Raw genomic sequence first — 25420 nt, 5'->3', positions numbered from 1 at the left:
TTGCTGCTTAAGTCAAATTTAATGTAAATTTTGCACAGATGGCAACTTGAGAAACTTACCACTTTGTTGCCTAAAGTTTTCAGTGACTGTTTAAGATTGCACACATGCTGCTGTCCTCAAGACTACTTTCTGCCCTCCTTGGATGAGGTGTGAACAACTCTGGAAGGAACCCAAAGGAGGTGCTGATGGAAGAGGTATGACTGCCTCCTGGCAGATGGCCCAAAAGGGTGTGAGCCTAAAAGGTGAGCTTTAGAAGCTTTAAAGTAGAATTTATCTTAGAAGGGCAAATGTTAGTCACACCCGAGAGGGGCTGCTCTTTTGTTTTAGCAGACAGGCTTGCATCTCAGACAAAGAGAGAGAAAACGTTGCCAAACCATTTTTTCTTTGGGGGTGTAGCCATCAAGGAGCCATACCTTTGAGATTGGCTAGGGAGCTCCACGCACCAAGAGAAGGATTCTACTACTGCAACAGCACTGCAAACACCACAGTCGCCTTATTTTCCCACATATTCTCAGTGAGTTGATGCAGTGAGGCAACTCCAAGGACCGACACATTGGTGCGATCCACCTAGATCTCAATCTGGAGAGTACCCTGCAGAATAATAGGAAATGCTACTATGATCTGTCTGCAGAGCAACAGTCCAAACAGACCTTCAGCCTAGTGAGTACCAAGAAGATGTATATGTGGCCACAGGAAGAAGACTATATCGAAAATGCAAGGGGAGGCAAAGGAAACGTGTCTGAGTATGGTCAGGATAATCCTAGGCGTCCTCTAATTTAAATATATTTTTGTACAGAAAAAAAATCTTTGGTTCTGCAGCCTATGAAATCGGAGAGCTTGCTTTGTGTGATAAAATGTGCCTAATATACCCGTTTAATTAAACCTTTAATGGTCCTTGATATAGCTAGGGGAATATACAAATAATTTCCCACCCCAAACTGATAAAGGTTTGTTCGATGTGTGCTAACCAGGGAATTTTATGGGCAAGATTCAATCTGAGTGGCAGGAACAGAGTCCCATGCCCCAGGCTGACAGTGTTCCTTATAAAGTTTTTTTTGCCCACACCAAGTAGAGAGAAATTAAAGTGGCCGCACAGTTCGGTGCCATAAAGAGAGATGTGGACCGCAGGGGAAATTGGGTGGGATGGGTCTTTTTTGACAAATCTCACAATAGAGGATGCTGTGTGGTTAATTAATGAACAGCTGCTATGGATTTGGTGTCCCCAAGACTCGTTGTTTGACAATCTAATCCCCAGATAATCAAATTCCATTGCTTTCTGCGAAGGAATACTACTTCGACTAATAGTGCCACCCAGTTTCTTTTTGATGGAATAAATCATCAACTTGGTCTTTTGAGCATTTTTCTCTAGCCCATAGGTGTCACAAAAGGCTGGAACCTATCAATAAGTGTTTGTAGGCCAGAGTGTGTTTTAGAAAGCAACAAGGTGTCATTGGCAGAAAACAAGATGGAGGGTCATTAACACAGTTCGGTAAGTAGTCTATACGTTTATTAATACAATGGTTCCCAACCTCTAGTCTGGGGACCCCTGGGGGTCCATGAAACCTCCTCTTGGGGTCCACCACTGCTTAGAAAATTAAATATTATGAACATATATGATCCCCATCTTTCAGTACTGACTCAATGAGGGGGTCCACGGATTCCAATAATGATTCATTTGGGGTTCCAGTAATGAAAAAGTGGGGGGTCCACAGAAACCAAAAGGTTGGGAACCACTGTATTAATAAACAACAGAAAAAGGGTGGGGGCTAAAACACAGTCTTGGCACACTCCTTTTGCTACATCGATCTTGCCTGTTGGTTCCTCATTTGGGCCCCACCTAACCCCACAATAAGTCTTCTCATGCAGGCGCATTATTAGATTTAACAAGATAGCTGGGAGATTCATATCAGCTACAACCTCCCACATTTTTGCCATTGGAACAAGATCAAATGGTGCACATAAATTGATAAAGGCAGCATAAAGTGTGCGCATCCAACATCCACTGTCTTCCATTTGCCATAATGAGCCTAAAGGCCTGGTTGCTGCTTCCAGTATTTGGCCTACATCCTGCTTGGAGACAGGAGATGGCAATATTGTCCTCTATCCAAGGTGTAAGTTGCCCCAGAACTTTTTTGCAGATTTATTTTCTGTAAATTGTCACGTAGACTAATGGGGCAGTAGTTGCTAGTGTTATGGCTCCCTTTTTTATGGATTGGTTCTACCATGATGGGAGTTCGTAGAATAGTGCATTCTGGGCTAGCTAGGTATCACACTTTGTGGGAAGTCGTCATCTGGCAGAGGAGGAACTTGTAGCTCATTGGCTAGTTAACTGCCACATCCCCTAGGCTCGTTATAGGCATATATGTGAAAAATCCCTGGCTTCCAAACTTCAGATCCCATCTGGACTGGCGAGAGGACCGAAGAAGGACTGTCCTGCTGTTCCCTGGGTCCAACAAAGAAACGCTGCACCAAAGACTGGACTGCATCTGCTGCATCTTGGGCTAGTAAAGAAAGGACTGTGCCTGTGGTGTTCCACTCAAGGGAAAGTCATCCCTGAACTCCAGACAGATAAATTGACTCTAAGAGCCAATTGCTTTTGTTCCTCTTATAGCCACAGGACCATAGCAGCTGAGAACCTTGCTCCTATGAGAGCCCAGTGCCAAGAAGTTTGATTACTGCTGAAAGCCGAGGTACAGCCTAGGCGACCATGTCCTGACCTTCAAAAGCAGCACCCGAGCCTGCTGGACCAAGGAGAGTTGTCAGAGTGCAGTTTGGTTGCCCAGCATGGAAGTTATTGCAAATTAAAGTGACCCACTGGTTTTGCTGTAACCGGAGACCAGTAACAGCTGGTTTTGTGCTGGACTTCACCCAGAATGCGTGTGACATCAACCCCTAAGGGCAAAGTCACCCCTCTGTATTCGTGGACCCTGGATGGCCACAGGAAAACCCTCAACATGGGCTCGGAATCCTCATCTTCTTTTTTTTAAACATACTGTTTATTGGTTTTCTAAGAACAACCCAAAAGGGGCAAAAGTTACTCATGAGAATAATATGCTATGTTAATATAATTTATATTGCACACAAATCATCCTGGGAGGGTTATCTCGGTGCAGAGCAAATCACAAACAAGAGTTTTGTAGGAAGCTAGCTCTCTTTATAGTATACCACAGTAAGGTATAGTGTGCACAGAGTCCAGTGGATCCCCAGAGGCTTTACTGAGGCTAAAGTAGATAATACCAATGCTCTCTTTTATGGTAGTGTGGTTGAGCAGTTAGGCTTATCAGAGGATAGTGCTAAGCATTTGTTGTACACACACAGTCAAGAAATGAGGCACACACTCAACTATTGCCAGGCCAATGTTTTCTGTATAAAAAAATATTCATTGTTACTATATTTCTAGACCCAAAAGGATCTTTGTTGTAGGTAAGTACAGTTTCAAGAATGTATCACTTTCAAGTATCAAATGCACTTTGTTTATAATTTACAGGAAAGACAGTTTACAGGTAAGTAATACTTTTCGATTTCAAAAGTAGACAGTGCAATTTCTCATAGATAGCAATGCAGTCCTAGGGGAGGAAAAGTCACAACACAATTTGCAGGCAAGTACTGGATTTACAATCCTAGTCTTTGGGGTTTAAGGAGTTCACAGGGCAAAGTGTAGGAAGGCACCAAGGGTGCACCACCAGCCACAGAGGTCCAGCTGGGTGCAGAGGTCAAAGTTGGTGTTGGGCGCCAAATGGAATCCTATGGAGACTGGGGGCACTCAGAAAAAAACAGCGTGCAGGTAAGTACCCGTGACCTAAAGGCACAGACCTGGGGGGGGTTGATCAGCACCACGAGGATGGGGTGGGGCACAAGTCAGCACCAAACATACACTGTAGGAGGCTGCCCTGATGTGTTGTTGGTACCAATGGGACTTACACCTTATACCAGGTCCAGGTATCCCTTATTAATGTAGTGTAGTCATTGTCTAGAAGCCAGGCTCTTTAGAGGTAGCTGTGGATGAACAGCCAAGGCTTATTTAGTAGACATGCATAGCTCATGCAATACCTCTGTAGACATACTTAGTACTTACACACATGAAAAATACACGCTGGCCCTCATTATGACCCTGGTGGTGGGTGATAAGGTGGCTGTAAACCACCAACAGGCTGGCAGTAACTACCGCCAATTTATGACCATGGCGGTGTTATCTCCGATTGACAGCCAATGTGCCACACCATCTGCCAGGGTGGAAACAACAGTCACCACGGCAGTAGCCGCCTACAGCCGGGCGGAAGACAAAGTTCCACCCACCATATTATGACCCTTCAATCCACCACCTTTTCCGGAGCGGTACCAACACCATCGAAAGCCTGGTGGAAACAGAGCACAGAAGTCAAAGGACTCACAAGAACCACACCGCCATGGAACCAGAATTGCATATGTTCGCGATGATCTTCTAGTTTATGCTCCACCTGGAAACCAACACCGGCGAAGACGATGGCGGTGAGTACAGCTGCTTAGCAGCCAAGGGAGATGGGGAGGAAAACGAGAGCGACACACACACGCACAACACACACCCAACTCACACACACCATACACACAACCAGCTGCGCAAGAAAAACAATTTGTCCCCGATAATCGGCTGAATAATCCAAGGACAAGGGGAATCGACCAAAGTGATTGTAATAGGATCCACATCAAAAATAATAAGTCGATGTGGCAATGCAACAGATATGCACAAATGTACAAAAAAGGAACACTGCCCAGTCCATAGTTCACAGGGGCCACATGACTACAGGGCAAAGTCCAAGGTCCCACTCGATTCCTGCACCAACACGGATAGAACACTGCAGGGGCATCAGTTGGCAAATAGGCAGGCACCTCAGGGGAGGGGTGGGGCACCTGAGCCGGATGTAGAAACAAGACCACTGCGCTTGGTCCTGGGGAGCGCAAGGCCACAGTTTCTCGAGTGGGTGTCTTACCCACTGGTTCTGGAGGGAGCAACATGCCCTGTGCTTCGTCCTGGGGAGTGCAAGGCCACAGTCTCTTGAGTGGGTGAATATCCCACTGGTTCTTGAGGGGGCAACATGCCCTGTGCTTTGTCCTGCGGAGTGCAAGTTCACAGTCTCTCGAGTGGGTGTCTTGCCCAGTGGTTCTGGTGGGGGCAAGCTGCACAGCAGCCCTTGGAGGCTGGACTATATGGCGTCCGCCGGCGGTGACGGCTGCACTGTGGTGGTGATTGTGGGAGGCTGCACAACCATGGCTGGCAGTGGGGGCTCTGTGACAGCTCCTGGTGCAGTCTCCTTTCCCTTCTCTGCAGCTGGTGCAGGCTCCTTTCCCTTCTTGGTGGCTGGTGCAGAATCCTTCCCCTTCTGGGTGGCTGGTGCAGGTTCCTTCCCCTTTTTGGTGGCTGATGCAGGTTCCTTCCCCTTCTTGGTGGCTGGTGCAGGCTCCTTCCCCTTCTTGGTGGCTGGTGCAGACTCCTTCCCCTTCAGTGTTTGTGGCCTGAAATCTTTTCCACCACAAGTAGGTGCTGCTGAAACTTGGCCCGTGGAATGTTTGGCTGAGGTGTTTGGCTGGGTCCTTGATACCCTGGCCATACGTGCAGGAAGGGGGGAGGGGTAGGGAAGAGGTCAATCTGGGAAAGGAAAAGATTTTTAGGGACATTGGGGCGGGAAGAGGGAGAAGTAATGGGAGTGGAGGATGAGGGAGTGGTTGTTGGAGGTGTTTGTCTGCTGGAGTTGGGTGCAGGTGCATGGGTTGTATGCTGTTGTGAGGTGGATGGCTGTTGGGTGTCTGAGTGCTTGCGTTTGTGTACTTTAGGAGGGGGGAGACAGACACAGTGGGAGAGGACACAGGGGACGTGTGCATGGATGCTGTGGAGGTGTCTGCCAGTGAGGTGTGTGTTCTGCTTGGTGTGGTGATGATGCAGGTAGTGGATGATGATGTAGTGCATGCAGGTGGGAGTGGGTCGTAACTTTGTGGGAGGTGGATGAGGAGGAGGGGGAGACAGTGGACATAGTGGATATTGTTGTGTCTGCAACTGGATGGTGTTTGTGTGAGTGCCTGTAGGATGAAGTGTGGTGCTTGTGTTTGCCTGTGACACTCTTGGGTGTTGTCTTGTGTGCATGCTCGTCTGGCTGTGTGCATGGGATGGGTTGGGATTGAGAAGAATAGGACTGGGAAGTGGGAGTTAGAGATGGTACAGTAGAAACAGGGACAATGGCTGCCATCAGAGAGGAGGGCAGAGCCTGGATAAATCTCTGTTGGGCCACCAGTTCACCACGAATGCATTAGATTGCTGCAACTGCGCTGCCAGCCCCTGGATGGCATTCACAATGGTTGATTGCCCTACAGAGATGGATCTCAGTAGGTCAATAGCCTCCTCACTCAGGACAGCAGGGCTGACTGGGTCAGGGCCTGAGGTGCCTGGGGTGAAGGAGATGCCCACCCTCCTGGGTGAGCGGGCACAGGCAACTCGCTGAGGGGCTGCTGGGAGGGCTGTGCTGGTACAGGGGGTGGCGGCTGTAGCTGGGGTGGTCACAGAAGTGTCCGCCACCACCAGGGAGCTTCCATCGGAGGAGGTATCATAGTCTGTGTTGTCTCCTCCTGTCTCCGCCTGTCTCCACCATGGTGCTCTCCTCGCCCTCCGTCCCACTGGTGCCCTCAGCGTTGGTGGACTGTGCCTCCAGGGTCCTGTGGGATGCTGCTCCCTCTGTCACTGGTGCCTCTGCTCCTCCACCAGATGATGCTAATGCACATAAGGACAGGATTACAAAACAAGAAAGGGGGGAGGAGAGACAAAGGATACACTGGGTAAATGACTGCACCAACACCAGTTGGGTATACGCTTACGCACTATGCATTGCACTACCAGTAATATTGCTAGCCACCAAGGCATGAGGAGGAGCACATCCCACCAACTGCAGCACACCTGGGACCCAGGCAGCCCTGACCAGTAGTGGATGCTAGCAAGCAAGGTAGGCAGTATTTCCCCTTCAGACCCTTAGCCAACAGAGGACCTACGCTGCTATGTGTGGCCTGGCCTAGGGGCACCCACTGACAAACAACCACCACCCGGATGACACCCCTCCAGCTGTGTGCTTGAATGATGCCCACTGTACTCACCCCTTTGTGGCTGCTGTGATGTCCTCAAGCGCCCATCCATCTCCGGATCGGCCACCACCAGTATGCGGGCTGTGTGGCTGGGTCAGGTTCCGGGGGGCACCCCTTCCTCGTTGGGAGACCATCTCCAGCTGGACCTCAGTGGTCTTCCGTGCTCAGCGTCTCAGGTCCTCCCACCATTTCCGACAGTGGGTGGTCCGCCTACCATAGACCCCCAGGGTCTGCATCTCATTGGCGATGGCAGCCATATATGCCTCTTTAGATGGGCGCTGACCTGCAGAGGCAATAAACACAGGAGAACACCATTAGACAAACAGTCCAGCCAGTAACACGATTGGCCCACCATACCCGTTTCCATCACCATTGGCACACTCATAGCCCAGCACACAACGTGTATCCAGCCAAGAGGACATCCTTCCCCCCTTACATGATGCCTTCACACACAACTCCATGCATTCATGCCATATGCATTGTGCACACTGTGTACTCACCTGTTGGTCTGGAGGCCCATACAGCAGTCCGTACTGGGGTAGGACACCTATCCACTAGTCTCTCCAATTCCTCCGAAGTGAAGCCTGGGGCCCTTTCCCCGGTCACACTGGCCATGGTAGGTTCCAGACACAGGTCACAGCAGCACATGCAGTGTAGGTCCTCTCCTATGGAAGGTCAGGAAACAAGTGAGGAAAATGATAAAAAATGGCGCCCACGTCTGTGGTGCATACCGTCACCTCTGGCGTAGATCACCATTGGCCACTGTACCCCATAGGGCCCAATTATAACCAATGAGGAGTTGCACGGCAGTTTCTGACAGCCTACCCCCATGGCGCACAACGTCAGTGGCATAAGCTCACTTCCACCTGTCCCTCCACATAGGACCGGCGGATGCCATTTCATGGGGGGGGGAACAGGCCTACGGAATAATGCTACTTCACAGGATATATAGGCACATACTTGACAAATTACACTGTCCCATGACACGTGTACAGATCCGACTACTGTTGTGGCTCCATTGTTCAGTTCATGACAGCCTCCTAACTCTTTTGTCCTTTAGATAACTACCGCTGTAGATGAATTGGAAATGAAGACATACCCCCATGGACAGACCCCAGGTGGACTTGGCTACACTGGAGGACAGGCACATTATCCTCACCTATAGACTGGACAGGGCCACAATCACAGAGCTGTGTGCCCAATTGGAGCCTGACCTGATATCTGCTATCCATCACCCTACTGGGAATCCCCGCTCTTGTACAAGTTCTATCAGTGCTTCATTTACTGGCAACTGGTTTTTTCCAATTTACGGTTGGCTTGGCAGCAGGAATGTCACAGCCAATGTTCTCTATAGTGCTGACAAGAGTGATGTCTTCCCTGATAACACACATGTGCAGCAACATTGCATTCCCCCAGGTTGTGGATTTGGCCACTGTGAAGGCCGGGTTTTATGCAATGGGACATATCCCCAATATAATTGGGGCGATTGACAGAACACATATTGCATTTGTCCCCCCTCCCGCCAGAATGAACAGGTGTTCAGGAATCGTAAGAGTTTCCACTCCATGAATGTGCAGATGGTGTGCTTGGCGGACCAGTACATCTCCTGCGTCAGTCCTAAGTATCCCGAGTCGGTGCATAATGCCTTTGTCCTGAGAAATGGCATCATCCAAAATGTGATAGCCCAACTACAGAGGCACAGGGTGTGGCTAATATTTGAGCCCTGGTCTTCACCCAATATATGTTGGTGTATGCCTATGGTGTAGACCATATAGGATAGTGTGTGGCTCAATATTTGCAGGTGACTCTGGTTACCCAAACCTATCATCGCTGCTGACCCCTGTGTGGAATGCCAGGACGAGGGCAGAAGAACGTTATAATGAGGCACATGGGCGAACCAGAAGGATAATTGAAAGGACCTTTGGCCTCCATCTGACAGGTGGATCCCTGTGCTACTCACCCAAGAAGGTCTGCCAGATAGTGGTGGCATGCTGCATGTTACACAGCCTAGCCCTCAGACGGCATGTCCCTTTTCTGCAGGAGGAGGAGACTGGGAATGCCTCTGGTGCAGCAATGGACCCTGTGGACAATGAGGATGAGGAGGCAGAGAATGAGGATGTGGACAACAGAACATCTGTGATCCGTCAGTACTTCCAATGACACACAGGTGAGACAGTGCAACTTTCCATTTCAGTGACTTTGGTTGTAAACTGTGTGGCATTGGCATTCTAGTATTTACCACTTCTATGCCCACTTACTGTTACCTCTGGCTATTCATTTTGCAGATGTTGGTGATTTGACAAATACCCCTGGTGTGATCACAACAGCCAGCTACAGGTCATTGATTCTATGCTCATTCTATGTACAGTTCATTTGCAATGGTTGTACCTGTTTCAATCAATACATATTTGAAATACATGACTTGCTCAAAATCGATTTATATCAAAGGGTGTTTGTTGTAGTACTAATATATAGAGGGGAACGTGCATTGGGATGGGGTGATGATGGGGGAAAGTCCAGGGTATTGTTCCAGTCTGTTTGTAGCACAGGTGCAATTTCCAAGGGGACATGGGAAGGGGAGCACTGGCAGTTGAAGGTGGACAAGATGACTGAGTGGGACACAAGGGGGACAATCAGGAGAGTCTCATTTTCTGGCAGTGATCTCGGCAAGTGTCCCTGGCTTCTATCTGGGTCACAGGGAACATTTGCGAGGTGGTTCACCTTCTGCAGGGGGAGGGGTGCTGGTGGCCTTTTGGTCCTGTGGTGGGGCCTACTGACCACTAGCTGCAGCAGAAGTGGAGGGCTGTTCCGATGACTGGCTAGTGGCAGGGGCCCACTGGTGTGACACTACCTCCCTCATAATGTTGGCCATGTCTGCCAGCACCCCTGCTATGGAGATCAGGGTGTAGTTGATGGCCTGCAAGTCCTCCCTGATCCCCTGATACTGTCCCTCCTGCAGTTGCCTGTTCTCCTGCACGTTGTCTTGGGTCTGGCCCATTGTGTCCAGGGAATGTTGATAGGCTCCCAGGATCTCAGAGATCGCCTCCTGGAGAGTCGGTTCCCTGGTCCTGTCCTCCCCCGGTGCACAGCAGTCCTCCCAGTGTCCCTGTTGGCCTGTGCCTCTGTCCCCTGAACCGTTTGCCCACTGCTACTTACCCCAGGTCCATGATTGTCTTGTGTGAGAGGTTTGGCCTGGGGTCCCTGTATAGGTGAGCACACTGCTGATTGACGTGTCCTGGGGACAGAGGTTTGGGTACGCTGGGTGGTTGCTGTGGTGTTTCCTGAAGAGGGAAGCTCTGTGGTGGTCTGTGACTGGGCCTGGGGAACTGGCTGTCCACTGGTCCCTGATGGGCCAGGTAGATCGTCCAGATCCTGAAGACCAAAGTTGCTTTCATCACTGTGGGCCTCTTCTGTTGGGGGATTGTATAGTGATGGTACTTCCTCTCCAGTTACATTGGCTGGGGTACCTGTGGGGATGTAAATGATGTATTAGGGTTCATTTGTAGGACATATTGTATACCCCTGGCTTCCCCTCTATGGTTGGTGTTGCCCTGCCAGCTTTTACCTGTGTATGTTGGTGTATGGTGGGATTGTTAGTTTCCCTATGCTGTGCATGCTTTAGTGATGAGTGTCCATGCAGGGCTGTGAGAGGTGTCCATGCATTGATACAGCATGCAGGGCTTGGCATTGGGATTAGTGAGATATGATGGTGGAGTGGAGTGATGGGAGTGAGGGTGAGGATATGTGTTGGCATGCAGGTATGGGGGTGATAATTGTTGAAAGTTGTCTTACCAGAGCCCAGTCCTCTTCCGACTCAGGCCAGGCCCTCAGGATGCAGTAATGCCAAGACTTGCTCCTGGGAGAGGAGGTGGGGGTCCACCGCCAGTCCTCTGGATAGCAAGCTGGTGTATTACTGCATTGGAACGTACTTTCCCCCGTAGTTTGTTCCACCTCTTTCTGATGTCATCTCTTGTTCTGGGGTGCTGTCCATGGCTCCATCTTCAGTGCTATTGATATTTGCTGCACCTGTGATCCAAATAGCTGTGCTCTACCCTGACAATTTCCTCCACCATGACCCTTAACTCCTCCTCAGTGAAACGGGGGTGCCTTTGTGGTGCCATGGGTGATATGTGATGTGTGTTGGTGAGGGTGTGTTGGGTAATGTGTTGGGGTGTGTGAAGTGGGGTGTGTGGGGATGTATGGGTGTATGTGGTGTGTGTATCTAGTTGTGACAGTGGTCTTGGTGTTAGTCTCATGCCAATGATTTGTATTCGTAAGAGGTTGTGGGTAATGTGGGTGTCTGTTTTATAGTGGTGTGGGTGTGGTCTGTGTATGGGTGTCAGGTGTGTGTTGTTTGCATTGTCCAATGTGGTGTTGTTTTGTCTGTGGGGGTCCATTGTGAGCGCAGCGGTATATACCGCCAGTGGTTTACCGCCATTGAATGTCCGTGTGGTGATTCGTGGGTCATAATGTGATGGGCGTTGTTCTGTTGGTGTAACGGTGTGGGTTTTGATACCTCCAGTTTATCACTGACCTTTGTGTGGCGGATTTGTGTATGTGGCTGTGTTCTGTCAGATTGGTGTGTGTGTGTGTCATAATATGGTGAATGGATATCCACCACCACAGCGGTAAGTTGGCGGCGGTAAGTGGGATTTACCACCAGATTCATAATGAGGGCCTCAGTGTTGCAAAAATAAAGGTACTTTATTTTGGTGACACAAATACCATAAATACCATAGAGGCTATACTCCCTTAGGAGGTAAGTAATACACAAATTAAATACACTAGTATGAAGAAATAGGCATAAAACAGTTGGAAAACAGTACAATTAGTGAAAATCACAATAGAGAGAAAAGCCCTAGGGGGAGTGCAAACCATATACTAAAAAAATGGAATGTGAAGGTCAGTCCCCCACCTAGTGGAGTGTGTAGAGGGGAGCTGGGAGTACTAGGAAAGGCCAAAGGTAAGTACCACAACCCACACCAGCGACCAGGAAAGCAGGAGTAAATCACTATAAATTCCCCAGAAAACCCACTTAGAAAAGAATAATAATAATGCAAAGCCCAGAAGAGACTGCAAGACACCAACAGTGGATTCCTGGACAAGAGGACCTGTGGAAGAAGGGGACCAAGTCCAAGAAATACAACAGAGTCCAGGAAGGACAGGACCCCCCACCCACCAGACTGAATGTGCAATAAGTGAGTCGACGATGGAGAAGGAGAGTCAGCACTGCACCCAAGAAGACAAAGTTGAGTTCCTGGAGGATGCAGGTGATGCCCCACACCTGAAGGATTATTGCAGTCGGGTTTGCATCTTTGGATTTCTCCAAAAAGCCTTGATACACGCAAAACTCGCGGTCAACGGACAGTGGAGCTGCCGGGGACAAGGAAGGACCAGATGGACTCTACCTAGGAGGGGAGACAGAGGGGGACCCTCAGCAACACAGAGAGCCTACATAAGCCCAGGCAGCACCCACAGGAGTCCCACAGGACAGGGACACGAAAGTCGAGGAGGAGACCCACGCAGCACTAAGAAAAAGACTCCCACGCACCGGGGAACCACCCAGGGTGCTGTGAGATCTCGCGGAAAAGATGCCAACCAGCCTTGGCAGCTGCAAACGACACTGTGCATGGGGTGGGCAGGCAAGGGCTTACCTCCACCCAGGTTGGACAGCTAGAAGAGAGGACCGTTGGGAACACTTCAGTCCACCACCCATGATGCAGGATCCAGACAGCTCAGCAGAAGAGGGGGTCCACGCAGCCGGTCATCGTTGCAGTTGGTGCCTGCAGAAGCAGGGGAGTGACTCCTTCACTTCAAAGGAGATTCCTTCTTCCTGCTAATGCAAGCTGAAGACGGGCTGCCCTCAGAGGATGCACGCCCGGTAAAATGTTGCAGTTGCTGGAAGGAGCCTTGGATACAATGTTGCAGGAGGCGTCTTGTTTCCTTGTTGCAACTTGTCGGGTCCTGGAGTGTCCAGAAGTAGTTTGTTTGGTCAGAAGTCGAAGTGGAGGTTGCAGAGGAATCATGCTGGAGTCTTGCAATCCAAATCTGAGGAACCACCCAAGAGAGAGACCCTAAATAGCCCTGAAAGGGGGAGTGGTCACCTAGCTGGATGACCACCTATCGGGAGGGGGCTCTGACGTCACCTATCGCACTGGCCACTCAGATGCTCCCAGAGTTCCCTGCCAACCTTGAATCCAAGGAGCTCTGAGCACCACCCCTGGGATGGTGATGGAACCGGTGTAGACTGGTTTATGCAAGGAGGGCACCAAATGTGCCCTTCAAACCATTACCAGTGGCCTGGGGAGGCTACCCCTCCCAAGCCTGTAACACCTATTTCCAAAGGGAGAGGGTGTACACCCCTCTCCTAAAGGAAATGCATGTTTCTGCCTTCCTGGGCTTGAGCTTCTCAAGAGGGCAGAAACCTGTCTGGGAGGTGGCAGCAGCCTGGGCTGCCCGGAAACCCTCAGAAGGCTAATAGGAGCAATACTGGGGGTCCTCTTAGGAGCCCCCAGAGTGCATGAGATCATACAACCAGTGCTTGCAAAAACATTGGGGTATGATTCCAACATGTTTGATACCAAACATGCCTATGTTCGGAGTTACCATTCTGTAGCTGGACATAGGTATTGACCTATGTCCAGTACATGTGTAAAATGGAGTCCCCGCACTCACAAAGTCTGGGTAAATGGGCCTGACGTTCGTGGGGGAACCTCTGCTAGTGCAGGGGTTCCCTCACACAGAGGCACTCTGCACCCAGCCCTCTGGGCTAGAAGGCCTGTCATAGGGGTGACTTATAAGTGACCTAGTGCAGTGAAAAGTGGCAGTGAAAGGGTGTTTGCACCTTTTCACGCAGGCTCCAGTGTCAGTCCTGCAGAACCTTTTGTTTGGGCTCCATATGGGTTGCAAAATATATGCTGCAGCCCCTAGGGATCACCCGGAACCCCAATGCCCTGAGTACCTAGGTACCATATACTAGGGACTTATAATGGGGGCACCAGTGTGCCAATTGTGGGAGGAAATACAGAGTTTTGGGAGAGAGAGCATAATCACTCGAGTCCTGGTTAGCATGATCCCAGTGAACACAGTCAAACACACTGGCATCAGGCATAAAAAGGGGGTAACGATACTAAGAAAGAGGGTACTTTCCTACACATACCCTCACCAGCACAGTGGCGGCCAGGTGCAGGGTGCAAACAAAGCTTCGAGCTCCCAGTGCTTTTCAATGGAGGAACCACGGGGGTCACAAAGATGCTGCAGGCTTGGTCCAGGGAGTCAGCTGAAGAAAACCAGTGGCTGGACTGGTAAGTAGAGAGCCCCCTGGATGTTGCTGGACCCCCAAGTCCAGTGGGCTGCGGGTGCAGGGGTGCCTTTAGGCGCTTGGAAATCTTTACCTGATCCGATCACGGTCGGGGGTGGTCCACTGTATTTAGGTTGCAGGTGTTGTCGTGTTGGTCGTGATGGGTCAGCCCTGGGTGGACCTGAAGTCAAAATCGGCGGGGGACCTTCTCTGGACCAGTGGGGCACATGGACAAGGGTTGTGGGCATCAGGTGCAGAGTGGGCAGGATTTGTGGATCCGGAGCAGTTCTGCAGCTCTTATTGGAGGTTTGTTAGTAGACAGAGCGCTGCCCTCTGGAGATCTTGGTCCTTGGGTAGGCAGACAGTCCTCTGGGGGTTTGTAGAGGTCGCTGGTCCTGTAGGACGAGTCGTCTTCCTGTAGCAGGAGTCTTGAAGCTGAAGACAATCCAGTAGGGCTGGGGCCAAGTCAATTGTCTTCTGGAGTCTTCTCTGCTGGTGTGCCTCCTCAGTCCTTCTTCTTTTCAGATCTCCAGGAATCTGAAGAGCATGATTCAGGGGTGCCCATAAATGCTAGATTTAGGGGCGTTACAGGGATCCGAGGGCAGTAGCCAATGGCTACTGTCCCTGAGGGTGGCTACTACTCCCTTTGGGGAGGGGGGCACATTCCTCATCCTATTGGCTATCCTCCTCCAAAACAAGCTGGAGAATTCTGCAACGAGGGAGTCACCTCAGCTCTGGGCACCCTAGTGGTGGTCACTCCTCCTTGTGTTTACTAGTTTTCCAACCGTACCTGCTGCCAAAAGTGGGGCTTGGTCTGGGGGTGGCATCTCCACTGGCTTTGAGTGCCCTGGGGCAGTGTAACAAAAGGCAAGAGCCTCACATCACCTTTGAGGCTTACTGCCAACTGTTGCAGTTCATGCAAGGGGGAGGTGTGAAGCACCTCCACCCAGAGCAGGCTTTGTCCCTGACCCAGAGAGCACAAAGGCTCTCAGCCCATGGGGTTAGAAGCTTGTCTGTTAGTGGCAGGCTGGCACAGACCGGTCAGCCTCACGCCAGAAGGTTGGGTGAAATACAGGGGACATCTCTAAGATGTCCTGTGAGTGCATTTTAAATAAATCTAACACTGGCATCAGTGTGAGTTTATTGAGCTGAGAAGTTTGATACTAAACTTCCCAGTCTTCAGTGAAGCCATCATCCATCATAGAGCTGTGGAGTTCGTAATGACAAACTCCCAGTCCATGAACTCAATATGGCCACACTGTACTTACAATGTCTAAGAATGGACTTAGGCACTGTAGGGGCAAATTGCTCATGCAGCTATTCCCTCACCTGTGGTATAGTGCACCCTGCCGTAGGGTTGTAAGGCCTGCTAGAGGGGTGACCTATCTATGCCACAGACAGTGGTTTGTTGGCATTGCACCCAGAGAGGGATGCCATGTCAACTTTACCTTTTTTCTCCCTACCACCACACACACTCAGCAATGACAGTGTGCATGTGTTTGATGAGGGGTCCCTTAGGGTGGCTGGTACCTTTTACAAGGGACTTAGCTGTGTGCCAGGGGTGTGCCAGTTGTGGAAGCAATGGTACAGTTTAGGGAAAGAACACAGGTGCTGGGGCCTGGTTAGCATCCAGTTAGAATCAGATATCAGGCAAAAAGTGTGGTGAGGGGTAACCATGCCAAAAGGGCACTTTCCAACAAATGGTAACTGCAAAATTAAAACAGCACTCTCTTGAGTAATTTTGGAAATTTAAAATGCTCAGTGCACAATTGAATATGAATATGAAGAGGTAACCTAGTCCAATACAAAGGGGCTAGGTAAGCAAAGGGCCTGCCTCCTGTGCGGGTCCTCTGACTCATGGGACCATCAGCAAGATCTTAAAAGTCTAACTGGTAGATAGAAGGTGAGCTTAGAAGGTAGGTAGCTGGAACCTTTCCCTATCTGGGAATTGTGTGTTGAGAAACAGGTTTATAAAATGATTCTTTTGTGGGCTGGTAACCAATGAAGTAAACGTAAGAGGGGAGAGGACGCAGTCCGGGATGGAAGATTGCAGATGAGATGGACAGTGGTGTTCTGCACATGTTTTGTTAGCAACATCTCATTTGCAGAAGCCAGTCATACATTGCCATAATCTAATCGACTAATGACCAACACCTGTACCAGAGTTTTCTTCGCTGAAAGTGGGAGGAAGGTAGAAACTCTCATCAGCAGATGCATCATGTGAAAGCAAGTGTCCATAGGTGACGTGACCTGCTCTTTCATTGAGTTTGGTCTAAATGGAAACCTATGTTCTTGACTACTTGTTTGGGAATCGGAGCTGTACCAAGTTCAGGATGCTACCAGTCAGAGGCCCAATATTGTTCATCCTTTTTAAACAGCATAATCTCAATTTTGCCTGTATTCAACTGGAGGCAGTTCTCTCTCATCCAGTCGGCAATTACTTTCATTACGGCTGAAAAGCATTATTTCCCTTTGGCCAGATCTTTGCCAAAGGAGCTTGTTAGCTGAGTATCATCAGCATAAGATATTATTTTGAAGCCAGAGGCTTTAATGATCTTGACCAGGGGCATCACTTAAATATTTAAGAGTGTATGGCTAAGACAAGTTCCCTATGGCCATATGGCCCCCGCCCCCCGTCCAGTTCCATGGTATGGAATTTATAGGAACCCAGAATGATAGTTTGGGTTCAGTTGGTAAGGAAATCCTCAAATCATTTTAGCACTAAGCTGTGGATTCCAATCTCCTGAATTCTGTGTATCAGCCTGGGATAAGACACAGAATCGAATACTGTGTATGTGTCCAGCAGCACAAGCAAAGATGGAATGGTGGCATTGAGAGAGCATCTGATATGATCAGTGACTGCTACCAAGGCTGTCTTTGTAGTGTGAAAGTCCATGCACCCAAATTAGGATGGGGCCAGTATCTTATGGACCTGATAGACCATACATTGCTTATTAACCAGACCTTCCAACAGATTACCTAATAGAGGAAGCAGTGAAATTGACCAACAGTTTGTTAAATTCATAGGAGATGGATTGGCCATAACCTGGTCCTTTTTCCAGATAGAGGGATTCATCCCAGCATTAACAGATAAATTAAACAAAGAGCATGTGGTAGGAGCAAGCTGATTAGACAGGATAGCAGTAAACGTGGGGGACAAATATCCAAAATGGAACCTGATTTTGCTGTGACAAGTGCTTTCTGAATTGACTCTGGTAAGAAAGTAACATGCTTAAGTTTGTGCCACAATTCAAAGATGGTAAATTCAGATTGGTCTCTTCACAAAGTTGGTTTGACGAGCTTGGAAAGTTCAGGTAGACCGATTTAATTTTTTCTTCAAAATAGTTGGCAAGAGAGTCACATAGTGCTTGTAACATGAGTATTTCTTATGAGCAGGCTCGGTGTTGACAAAAGCATTAAGTACTTTAAATAACTCTTTACATGAGTTACCAGTCTGACTAATTTGGTTAGAGATGTGACACTTTCAGGCTCTTTTGATTTTAGGTAGTAAGTCATCAAGGCTGCTCCATAAGCCTCTTTATCAAATAAATTATGTGTCCTGTGCCTGTGTCTCACCAGTTTTTTGCAGGAGACTTTCTCAGATTTCAAATCTGATGTATCCTATGGTGCGTGAGCTCCATGTTTAGATGAGGAGCATGATTTTAGAGGGGCAACCTTATCAAGCGCCAAGGTTAAGGCTCTGTGATAGTGTAGTAGTGCTTGGTCCACGTCTCAATCAGTGGATGGAGCATTAAACACATACACTTTTTCAAAAGACTCAGGAGTGAATGTACACCATGATCTTGTTAGGTTTTTAGTCACTGTTTTCGCTTTTTTGCATCGCTAATTTCTTAAGAATCTGGAAATGATTAGAGATTGATCTGCCCAGAGCAGAGATTGGGTGGAATTCACAGATCAAAGATGTGGAGTTCGTAAAAATTTGATCCAGCATATCCCCTGCAGTGTGAGTGGGTCCATTGACTTTCTCATATATAGATCAGGCGTGGCTAATTGAGAAATCAATTGTGCCACCTTCTCATTTAAGGAGTCCTCTCCTTGAAAGTTAAAATCTTCAATTAAAAGAAATTGGTGAGATTCCAAAACATGTGTTGCAATGTATTTCATAAGGCAGTGGCTAAAATCTGTTTTGGACCCTGGAGGAAGAAATACTAGGGTGCTTCTCAAGCAATCATTGGGAGAGAGTTCAAGCTTAGAAATACAAATCTCAGCCAAGTCAGCTTGGAGAGTGTCTATAAATGAGATTGAAAGAGCATCTTTAAATAGGTTGGTTATTCCACCACCTATCCTGCCGTCTCTGTCCAGCCTAAGTATGCAGTAGTTATCTGGGAGAGCCAGTGACGTAGCTGGTATAGTGATGAGACTAAACCAGGTTTCAAGTAACAGTAAGGAAAACAGATGCCATATTTCTGTTGCATGCTTTGGTCGAGATCTAAATTTACAAAGAAGGCTGTCTAAATGCAAAGGAGTCTGGGACCGCCGAGGTCAAAATGACCCCCAAAGTCTTTGATGTTCCGGTGACTTCTTTACAGTAGACAAGCTCAGTTCAAGCCCTGGGAGAACCTTGGAAAGCAGGATGTAGAAAGCCAAGCCCAGTCCTTTCACTCCCAGGAGAGAAGCAGCAAACATCAGGCCAGCACAGCAACAGGCAGAGTAGCAGACCCCCCTACAGCACTTCTTCCTGGCAGAATGTCCCCAGTCCAGAAGTGTTCTAACTATGTGGTGTCCGAGGCTCAGTACTTATACCCATTTCTGTCTTTGAAGTTGGCAAACTTCAAAGAGAAGTCTTTGTAGTGCATAAGACCCTGCCTTTCGCTGCCCCAGCCCCAGACAACCTTCAGGGGGTTGGAAACACACAACTTTGTGTGAGGACAGGCACAGCCCTATTCAGGTGCAAGTGCCAGCCCCTTCCACCACTCTAGCCCAGAAAGATCCATCAGGATACGCAGGGCACACCTCAGTTTCCACTGTGTGACTGTCTAAACTGAATGCACAAACAGCCAAACTGTCATCCTCACCCAGAAGTGTATTCAGCAAACAGGCAGAGGCTCAGAATGGTTAAGCAAGAAAATGCCCACTTTCTAAAAGTGGCATTTTCAATCTTACAATTCAAAAATCAACTTCACAAAAATATGTATTTTTAAATCGTGAGTTTAGAGACCCCAAACTCCACATCTCTATCTGTTCCCAATAGGAAGTTAAGCTTAAAGATATTTCAAGGCAATCCTCATGTTACCATGTGGGAGAGATAGGCCTTACAATAGTGAAAAACAAATTTAGCAGTATTTCACTATCAAGACAGGTAAAGCACAGCAGTTCATGTCCTACCTTGCCTTGGGCCTACTTTTGGAGTGACATATAGGTAGTAAAAGGGAAGGTTTGGGCCTGTCAAGTGGGTGCAATTATCAGGACGAAATGGCAGTGTAAAACTGCACACACAGGCACTGCAGTGGCAGACCTGAGACATGTTTGCAGGGCTACTTATGTGGGTGGCTAATTCAGTACTGCAGGCCCACTAGCAGCATTTGATTCACAGGTCCTGGGCACACCTGGTGTACTATACTAAGGACTTACTAGTAAATCAAATATGCCAATCATGGATAAACCAATCAGCAAACCATTTTAGACAGAGAGCATATGCACTTTAGCAAGCACTGGGTAGCAGTGGTGAAGTGCCCAGATTCCTAAAACCAACAAAAACAGGTAGGAAAAAATAAGAGGAAGAAGGCAAAGAGTTTGGGGATAACCTGGCAAAAAGGGCCAGGTTCAACATTTATCATAACAGTTACAGTGAAATATTACCAAATAAAAATCCTAACGCACCCTTCCCTTCGACCTAGGGATGCACCCATGAACGGGACTGCGGCTGGTTATAGGGGAGAGCCTCTTCAGTATATATAATTGTTTATACACCACAGGAACTGGAAAGGAGAGTACAATACTTCAGGGGGTAGGGCGAATAATTTAGATAATTTAGATGGGGGAATATAGGAGGACACCAGACTTTAGTTTGGATTTTAATCCATGGCCCCAGTTAGATCTCTGGTCTTGACCCGCCGTATGTCTGGGAGGGTGCAAATGGATCGTCACCAAGAATCGTTTTAGGTCCAGAATCAACGCATCCCAGTAGGAAATTATTGTTTGTTTTCTTAAGCCCTGCCTCTCTTTCCTGTGAAGCACTTTGCAGTTAGCTTTGGCCTAGTGAGGAGCAACATCCCTCCATGCTGCCACTGTTGGCAGATCTGCTGATTTACAGCATCTTGTGATGCTGCTTGTGGTCAGTATCAGCAAGAGGTCATTGAATCTTGTTTTGAAGATCTAGGGTGTGTGCGTAGTAGACAGTCTTCCATCATAGTTGTGATCTACCCATGGCTACCACAGTCATGATCTGTACAGTGTCCCAGTTTTCCCAAATGACCGGGCAGCTTCACATAATATTGCAGAAGTCTGCAGGAGAGGAATTTTCAGCATCCTTGAGCTTGTTCAGCATCATGCATCTCTTGCATCAGGAGCACTCTGTTGATTCCCATGTGGGTTTGCTCATAGACTCTGGAATTGGACTGGAGGCAGCTTTAACTGCAAGGTAACTTTACAAATGGACCTTATTGCTCCCTGTGACTGGTTCTGTGTCTGAGTTGGTCACCACAAGATGTGACCTCATAACCATTTTCAAGTTACTTGTAGTGGCTAACCCTAAACCACGAGTCACGGTACATTTTGTGATTTATTGCACTGGATGAACAGCTGTGATGTTTTATTTATTTACAAATGTATAGCACCTCTGTGGATTTTTGTCACTGGGCTGTCTATTTTAAGATAAAAATAAAGCCTATATTAATAAATTGGTGCTGTATTTTTATTATTGTGTTGCATTTTCTTCCTATTCAACTACTTTTCAGTGTATTATACTTGTTTGTGTGATAAAGCCTTACTGCTCTGAGCCACAGCTAGCATTTTACAAAGAAATCTGACTGGACCTGATATGAAATGTCATCTATAACAACATAAAATAATATGCCACTTTTCTCACACAAGGTAATGTCTCAGGCTATGCATAACAAACATCCATAGCACATGTATGTGTACCACACTCTATTATATAAGTAGTTTCAAGGAAATCAGGCTCATAAACACCTCATTGTGGCGTGCTTACCCCACATGTACCATTGGAGCAGCAGAGTTTTTGCGATCAACAGACATGTATTCTGTTCTCACCAGTTGTGACGTGGGGGACCACTGGGCTTTACAGGCCCTTGATGTTGCAACACTGGAGCCAGTTACAGTGACAGTATGCATTACTTCCTCTAAGGTGACTTAATCCCTGAGTGGCTTCAGGCCTGTAGAGAGAGTAGCCCCTAAGGACTAGAGACTCCTCAATTAATGCAAACAGCTAGATTTACAGAAGAGCTGTGACTAGCAAAGGAATTACGGGCAGGGATGGCACAGTAGCTGTGCTAGTAGTGGACTTTCTTACCTACATCTTTACCATGCATTCTTGGACTTTGATATGAGAGGCTAACACTGTCCTGTTACTCCATACTTCCCAAGACTGTGCATATTCTGTTGATGACAAGGAGACTGTCAATATGCTTGAACAGATATTGTGTGATTGTGGGATGGTGTCATAAAATTATGTTTTTTCTTTAGTAAGCAGTAAATGTGAACATTCTTCAATTTGTTGTTGACCTGGTAGAAAATGGCTTAGGGTTGGCACTATGGAAGGATTTTTGTCCTTAAGCTACGTTATTTTCATCTGATAAAGGCTCACATCGTAAACTGCCAATGTTTGATCCAAATTATAAAAGGATTACATAATAATCCTACGTTATTTTCATCTGATAAAGGCTCACATCTTAAGCTGCCAGTGTTTGATCCAAATTATAAAAGGATTACAGAATAAGTGCCCTTCTGTCCTCTTTGTGGTGCTAGCATGGGACTGAATTAGTCCTTACCTTTTAAACTGGAGGCCTTTGAACACCTACATCCTTTTCATTTGTTTTTATTGCTATTTAAACTGATTTTTTGTTGATTATTATAAGTTTGGTTCATGAAGTAGAAGAACTCCAACCATTGTAAGCTCCTCAACTTCGACAGCGGTCTCTAAACATGAAGTTATCTTTTGAATAAATCCTTTTTATCTAAAGCTTTCAATGAGTTTATTATATTCACCTCCTCACTTAAACACAGTTAAGATTGAAGAGACTAGACTCCCCCAAGGCTTATGGCCACTACATATTTAGAACAAAGATTTTAGGGCTGAGGATAATATTTTTGTAAGCCATATAAGCAAAGCTTTAGGCAAGACATTCAGAAAGCAAAAGGTTCCAGATGGATCTCTGTGTAGTGGATTTTGCTCACCCAGCTAGAGGTAAAGCAGGTACTTATTCTCTTTTGAGAGGAGATCATTTACTTCTGCTGCTCTGTCCTCTTGCATTACTATTTGGATGCCCATAATACAGAGGAATCTTAATTTGGTAGGGTGGTGTTTCTGAGCTTCCTTGCCCTTTTCACTCATTCCAACTCCTTTTGATAACTGTTGTAGCAGTTGTTCACATAAAAAATCTGCAGGAAACAATTCCTGTTAGAAAAGCAAGTTACTTACCTTTGGTGAAGTTCTTACTAATTAATGCACATCTCCTATTAGATTTCTTTACCCTCAAAACTCCTCTTTCTAAATTAAAAATGTTGTCTACTTTTCACTAGTATGTAGCTTTCCAGGTACGAACTGGGTTTTAGGAAAATCAACTACTACTTAGTGTATTCACTAATATCGGTACTTAGCCTTTATAGAGTCTGGAAAAGGTTTAGTAGAAGTGACGTCTCCAGCTTACTTAGGCCCTCATTACAAGATTGCCGATATTGACCACCTACCGCCACGGCGATGGCCGCCAACATACCGCCGCCGTGGCTACCAGCCGGCAACGCGTATTATGATCGCCGGTGGCATACCGCCAGAAATCTGGCGGAACACATCCGACAGTCATGGCGGCGGAGGGCGGTAAGGCAGCGCTGCTGACAGCAGCAATGCCATGCCAGCAAAACACCACCAACCGTATCATGAGTAATGCTACGGTCTGGTAGTGTTTTGCTGGTGGACGCTGCTGCCGCCAGCAGCAACGCGGACTGTCGCCAGCCAGAGTTCTCTGACCGGAGAAGGGGGTGAGGGGTGTTGTGTGTACGTAGGGGGGGGGTTATGTTTTGGAATGCGTGCATGCAGGTGTGAGTCGCGGTGGATGCATGCGTGAATGAGTGATTGTGAGTGTTGTGTGTTGTCGATGCATGTGTGTGACAAGGGCTGTTGGTGTATGTTATGAAGTGTTGGAATGTATGTGTCCATGCGTGGTTGGATGTGGGTATGCATGTGTGTATATGGGTGCCCATGTGGGTGTGTATATGTGCGGGGGGCAGGAGCAGGTGGGGGAAGACTCTGGGGAGGGGGTGGGGGGCTTGAGACTCCTATCACTGCCAGGGAACGGATTCCCCAGCACTGATAGTGCCTACCGCCATGGTTTTCGTGGCGGTACAGAAACAACGGAAACCATGGTGGTTGGCCGGTTGTAATCCCGAGGGTGGAAATGTGATGGCCGCCAAGCTGGAGACCAAAGTCTCCAGCCCAGCGGACGTTACCACCCTGCCGGTCGGTGTGTTAAAGTAGCGGTTTTGGATGGCGGTAACCACCATGGTCCAAATCCCGATTTTTTTACCGCCGGCCTGTTGGCGCTATTTCTGCCGCTTTAACTCCGACCGCCAGGGTTGTAATGAGGGCCTTAGTTTGTTGTGTAATTTTACTAGGTGTAGAATTAGTGTTCACATTTGTGGGATTAGGCCACAGATCTAAAGCATTGGTAAATCCCCAAATACACACAAACCGACAAGAGCTTTCCTTTAGAGCCTGCCATGGAAACATCAAAGAATGAAAATAAAACAAGAGGGAAAAAGGGGATTAGTAGTGAATAAAAATTATTGGATGTATTGGCTAGACCTGTTGAGAAACAAGAAAAATGCATAGAAAAGGCAGCATGGATATGGTTGTGCCACTTAACAAAAGCTCATAAAATTAGAAGGTAAAGCAGAATACCCCCAAGGTAAAAAAACATGTTCATTTAGCTAATCAGGTTAGAAAATAGGCTGGAAAACTGTTGCAGGCTAAGGTCCATGAATGTCATTCTTGTCTTTTTGCAGTGTGCATCCCTTGGTGTTAGGTTCCAAGGTAAGCAAATCTTAATAAAGTTGTTCTCATATGCCTCTGGTGCTCTGAGTAGTAGCACAAGTAGAGAGCTTGATTTAATTTGTTACATTTACATTTAACCTTTAAAATTGTGCAGAGTATGACACATTAACTATTTTATAGGATTCCCTGGAGAAGGAGGGCGCTCTAATAACGAACTCCAGTCTCATCTTGGAATGGTTGCATGTGTCTGTGCCATACAACACAGAAAAACAGTTAGCAGGTTTCGTCCCGGCTTATGAACAAGGTGCTTGTGGTGGTAAGTTAATTTTCAGTTCTGTGAATTCAGTTACCTATTCGTAAGTCGAAAGCATGTTTAGATTTCAATAGGTCTTGAGCATGTAGGTGCTTGTATTCCACATGCAAGTAGGCAAAGGATGTTTGTCCCAGAGATGTACCAATAGCTAGAGCATTGATGTGCTGCATTGCTTGGTCATAGTATGCCTGGCGCAGGCCTAATGTCGTGCAAAGGGTTACTAAGTGGTGCAATGCATGCATTGCGCCACTTTGTAAATATGGCGTGAGGATTTTGGCCTCGTTCGGCCACATTGTCGTCTTTAAAAATTATGCTAATGTGGTGCAAGTTGGCGCTAGGGGCTTATAAATATGCTCCCTGGTTTTTAAGAAATTTACAAAGAATTCCTGGAGTGCATCTGTGTATTTGCACCAGTTGCCTATTCCCAAAAATAGTCACATACCTATCAGTACTCCATATGAACATTTATCATGTATTTGGGTATCCTGTTGTAAATGTTTACTTTTGTTTTTCCACA

The 25420-nt window shown here is 47.5% G+C and overlaps 1 protein-coding gene across 3 annotated transcripts in view; it reads left to right on the top strand.

The window, feature by feature from the left end:
• LOC138280126 (NFX1-type zinc finger-containing protein 1-like) overlaps positions 1–25420 on the top strand; it is a 1298750-nt gene that overhangs the window by 439266 nt on the left and 834064 nt on the right. For all 3 annotated transcript variants that reach the window (XM_069219456.1, XM_069219457.1, XM_069219458.1), the window contains one exon: positions 24771–24906. In XM_069219456.1, coding sequence (XP_069075557.1) covers positions 24771–24906 — 136 coding nt within the window. The remainder of the gene's footprint in view (positions 1–24770; positions 24907–25420) is intronic.

The sequence above is a fragment of the Pleurodeles waltl genome, chromosome 2_2 (genome assembly GCF_031143425.1).
Source record: "Pleurodeles waltl isolate 20211129_DDA chromosome 2_2, aPleWal1.hap1.20221129, whole genome shotgun sequence".
Lineage (NCBI taxonomy): Eukaryota > Metazoa > Chordata > Amphibia > Caudata > Salamandridae > Pleurodeles > Pleurodeles waltl.
Note: the sequence above shows the minus strand (reverse complement) of the source record. Positions and strands in the feature narration are given on the sequence as shown.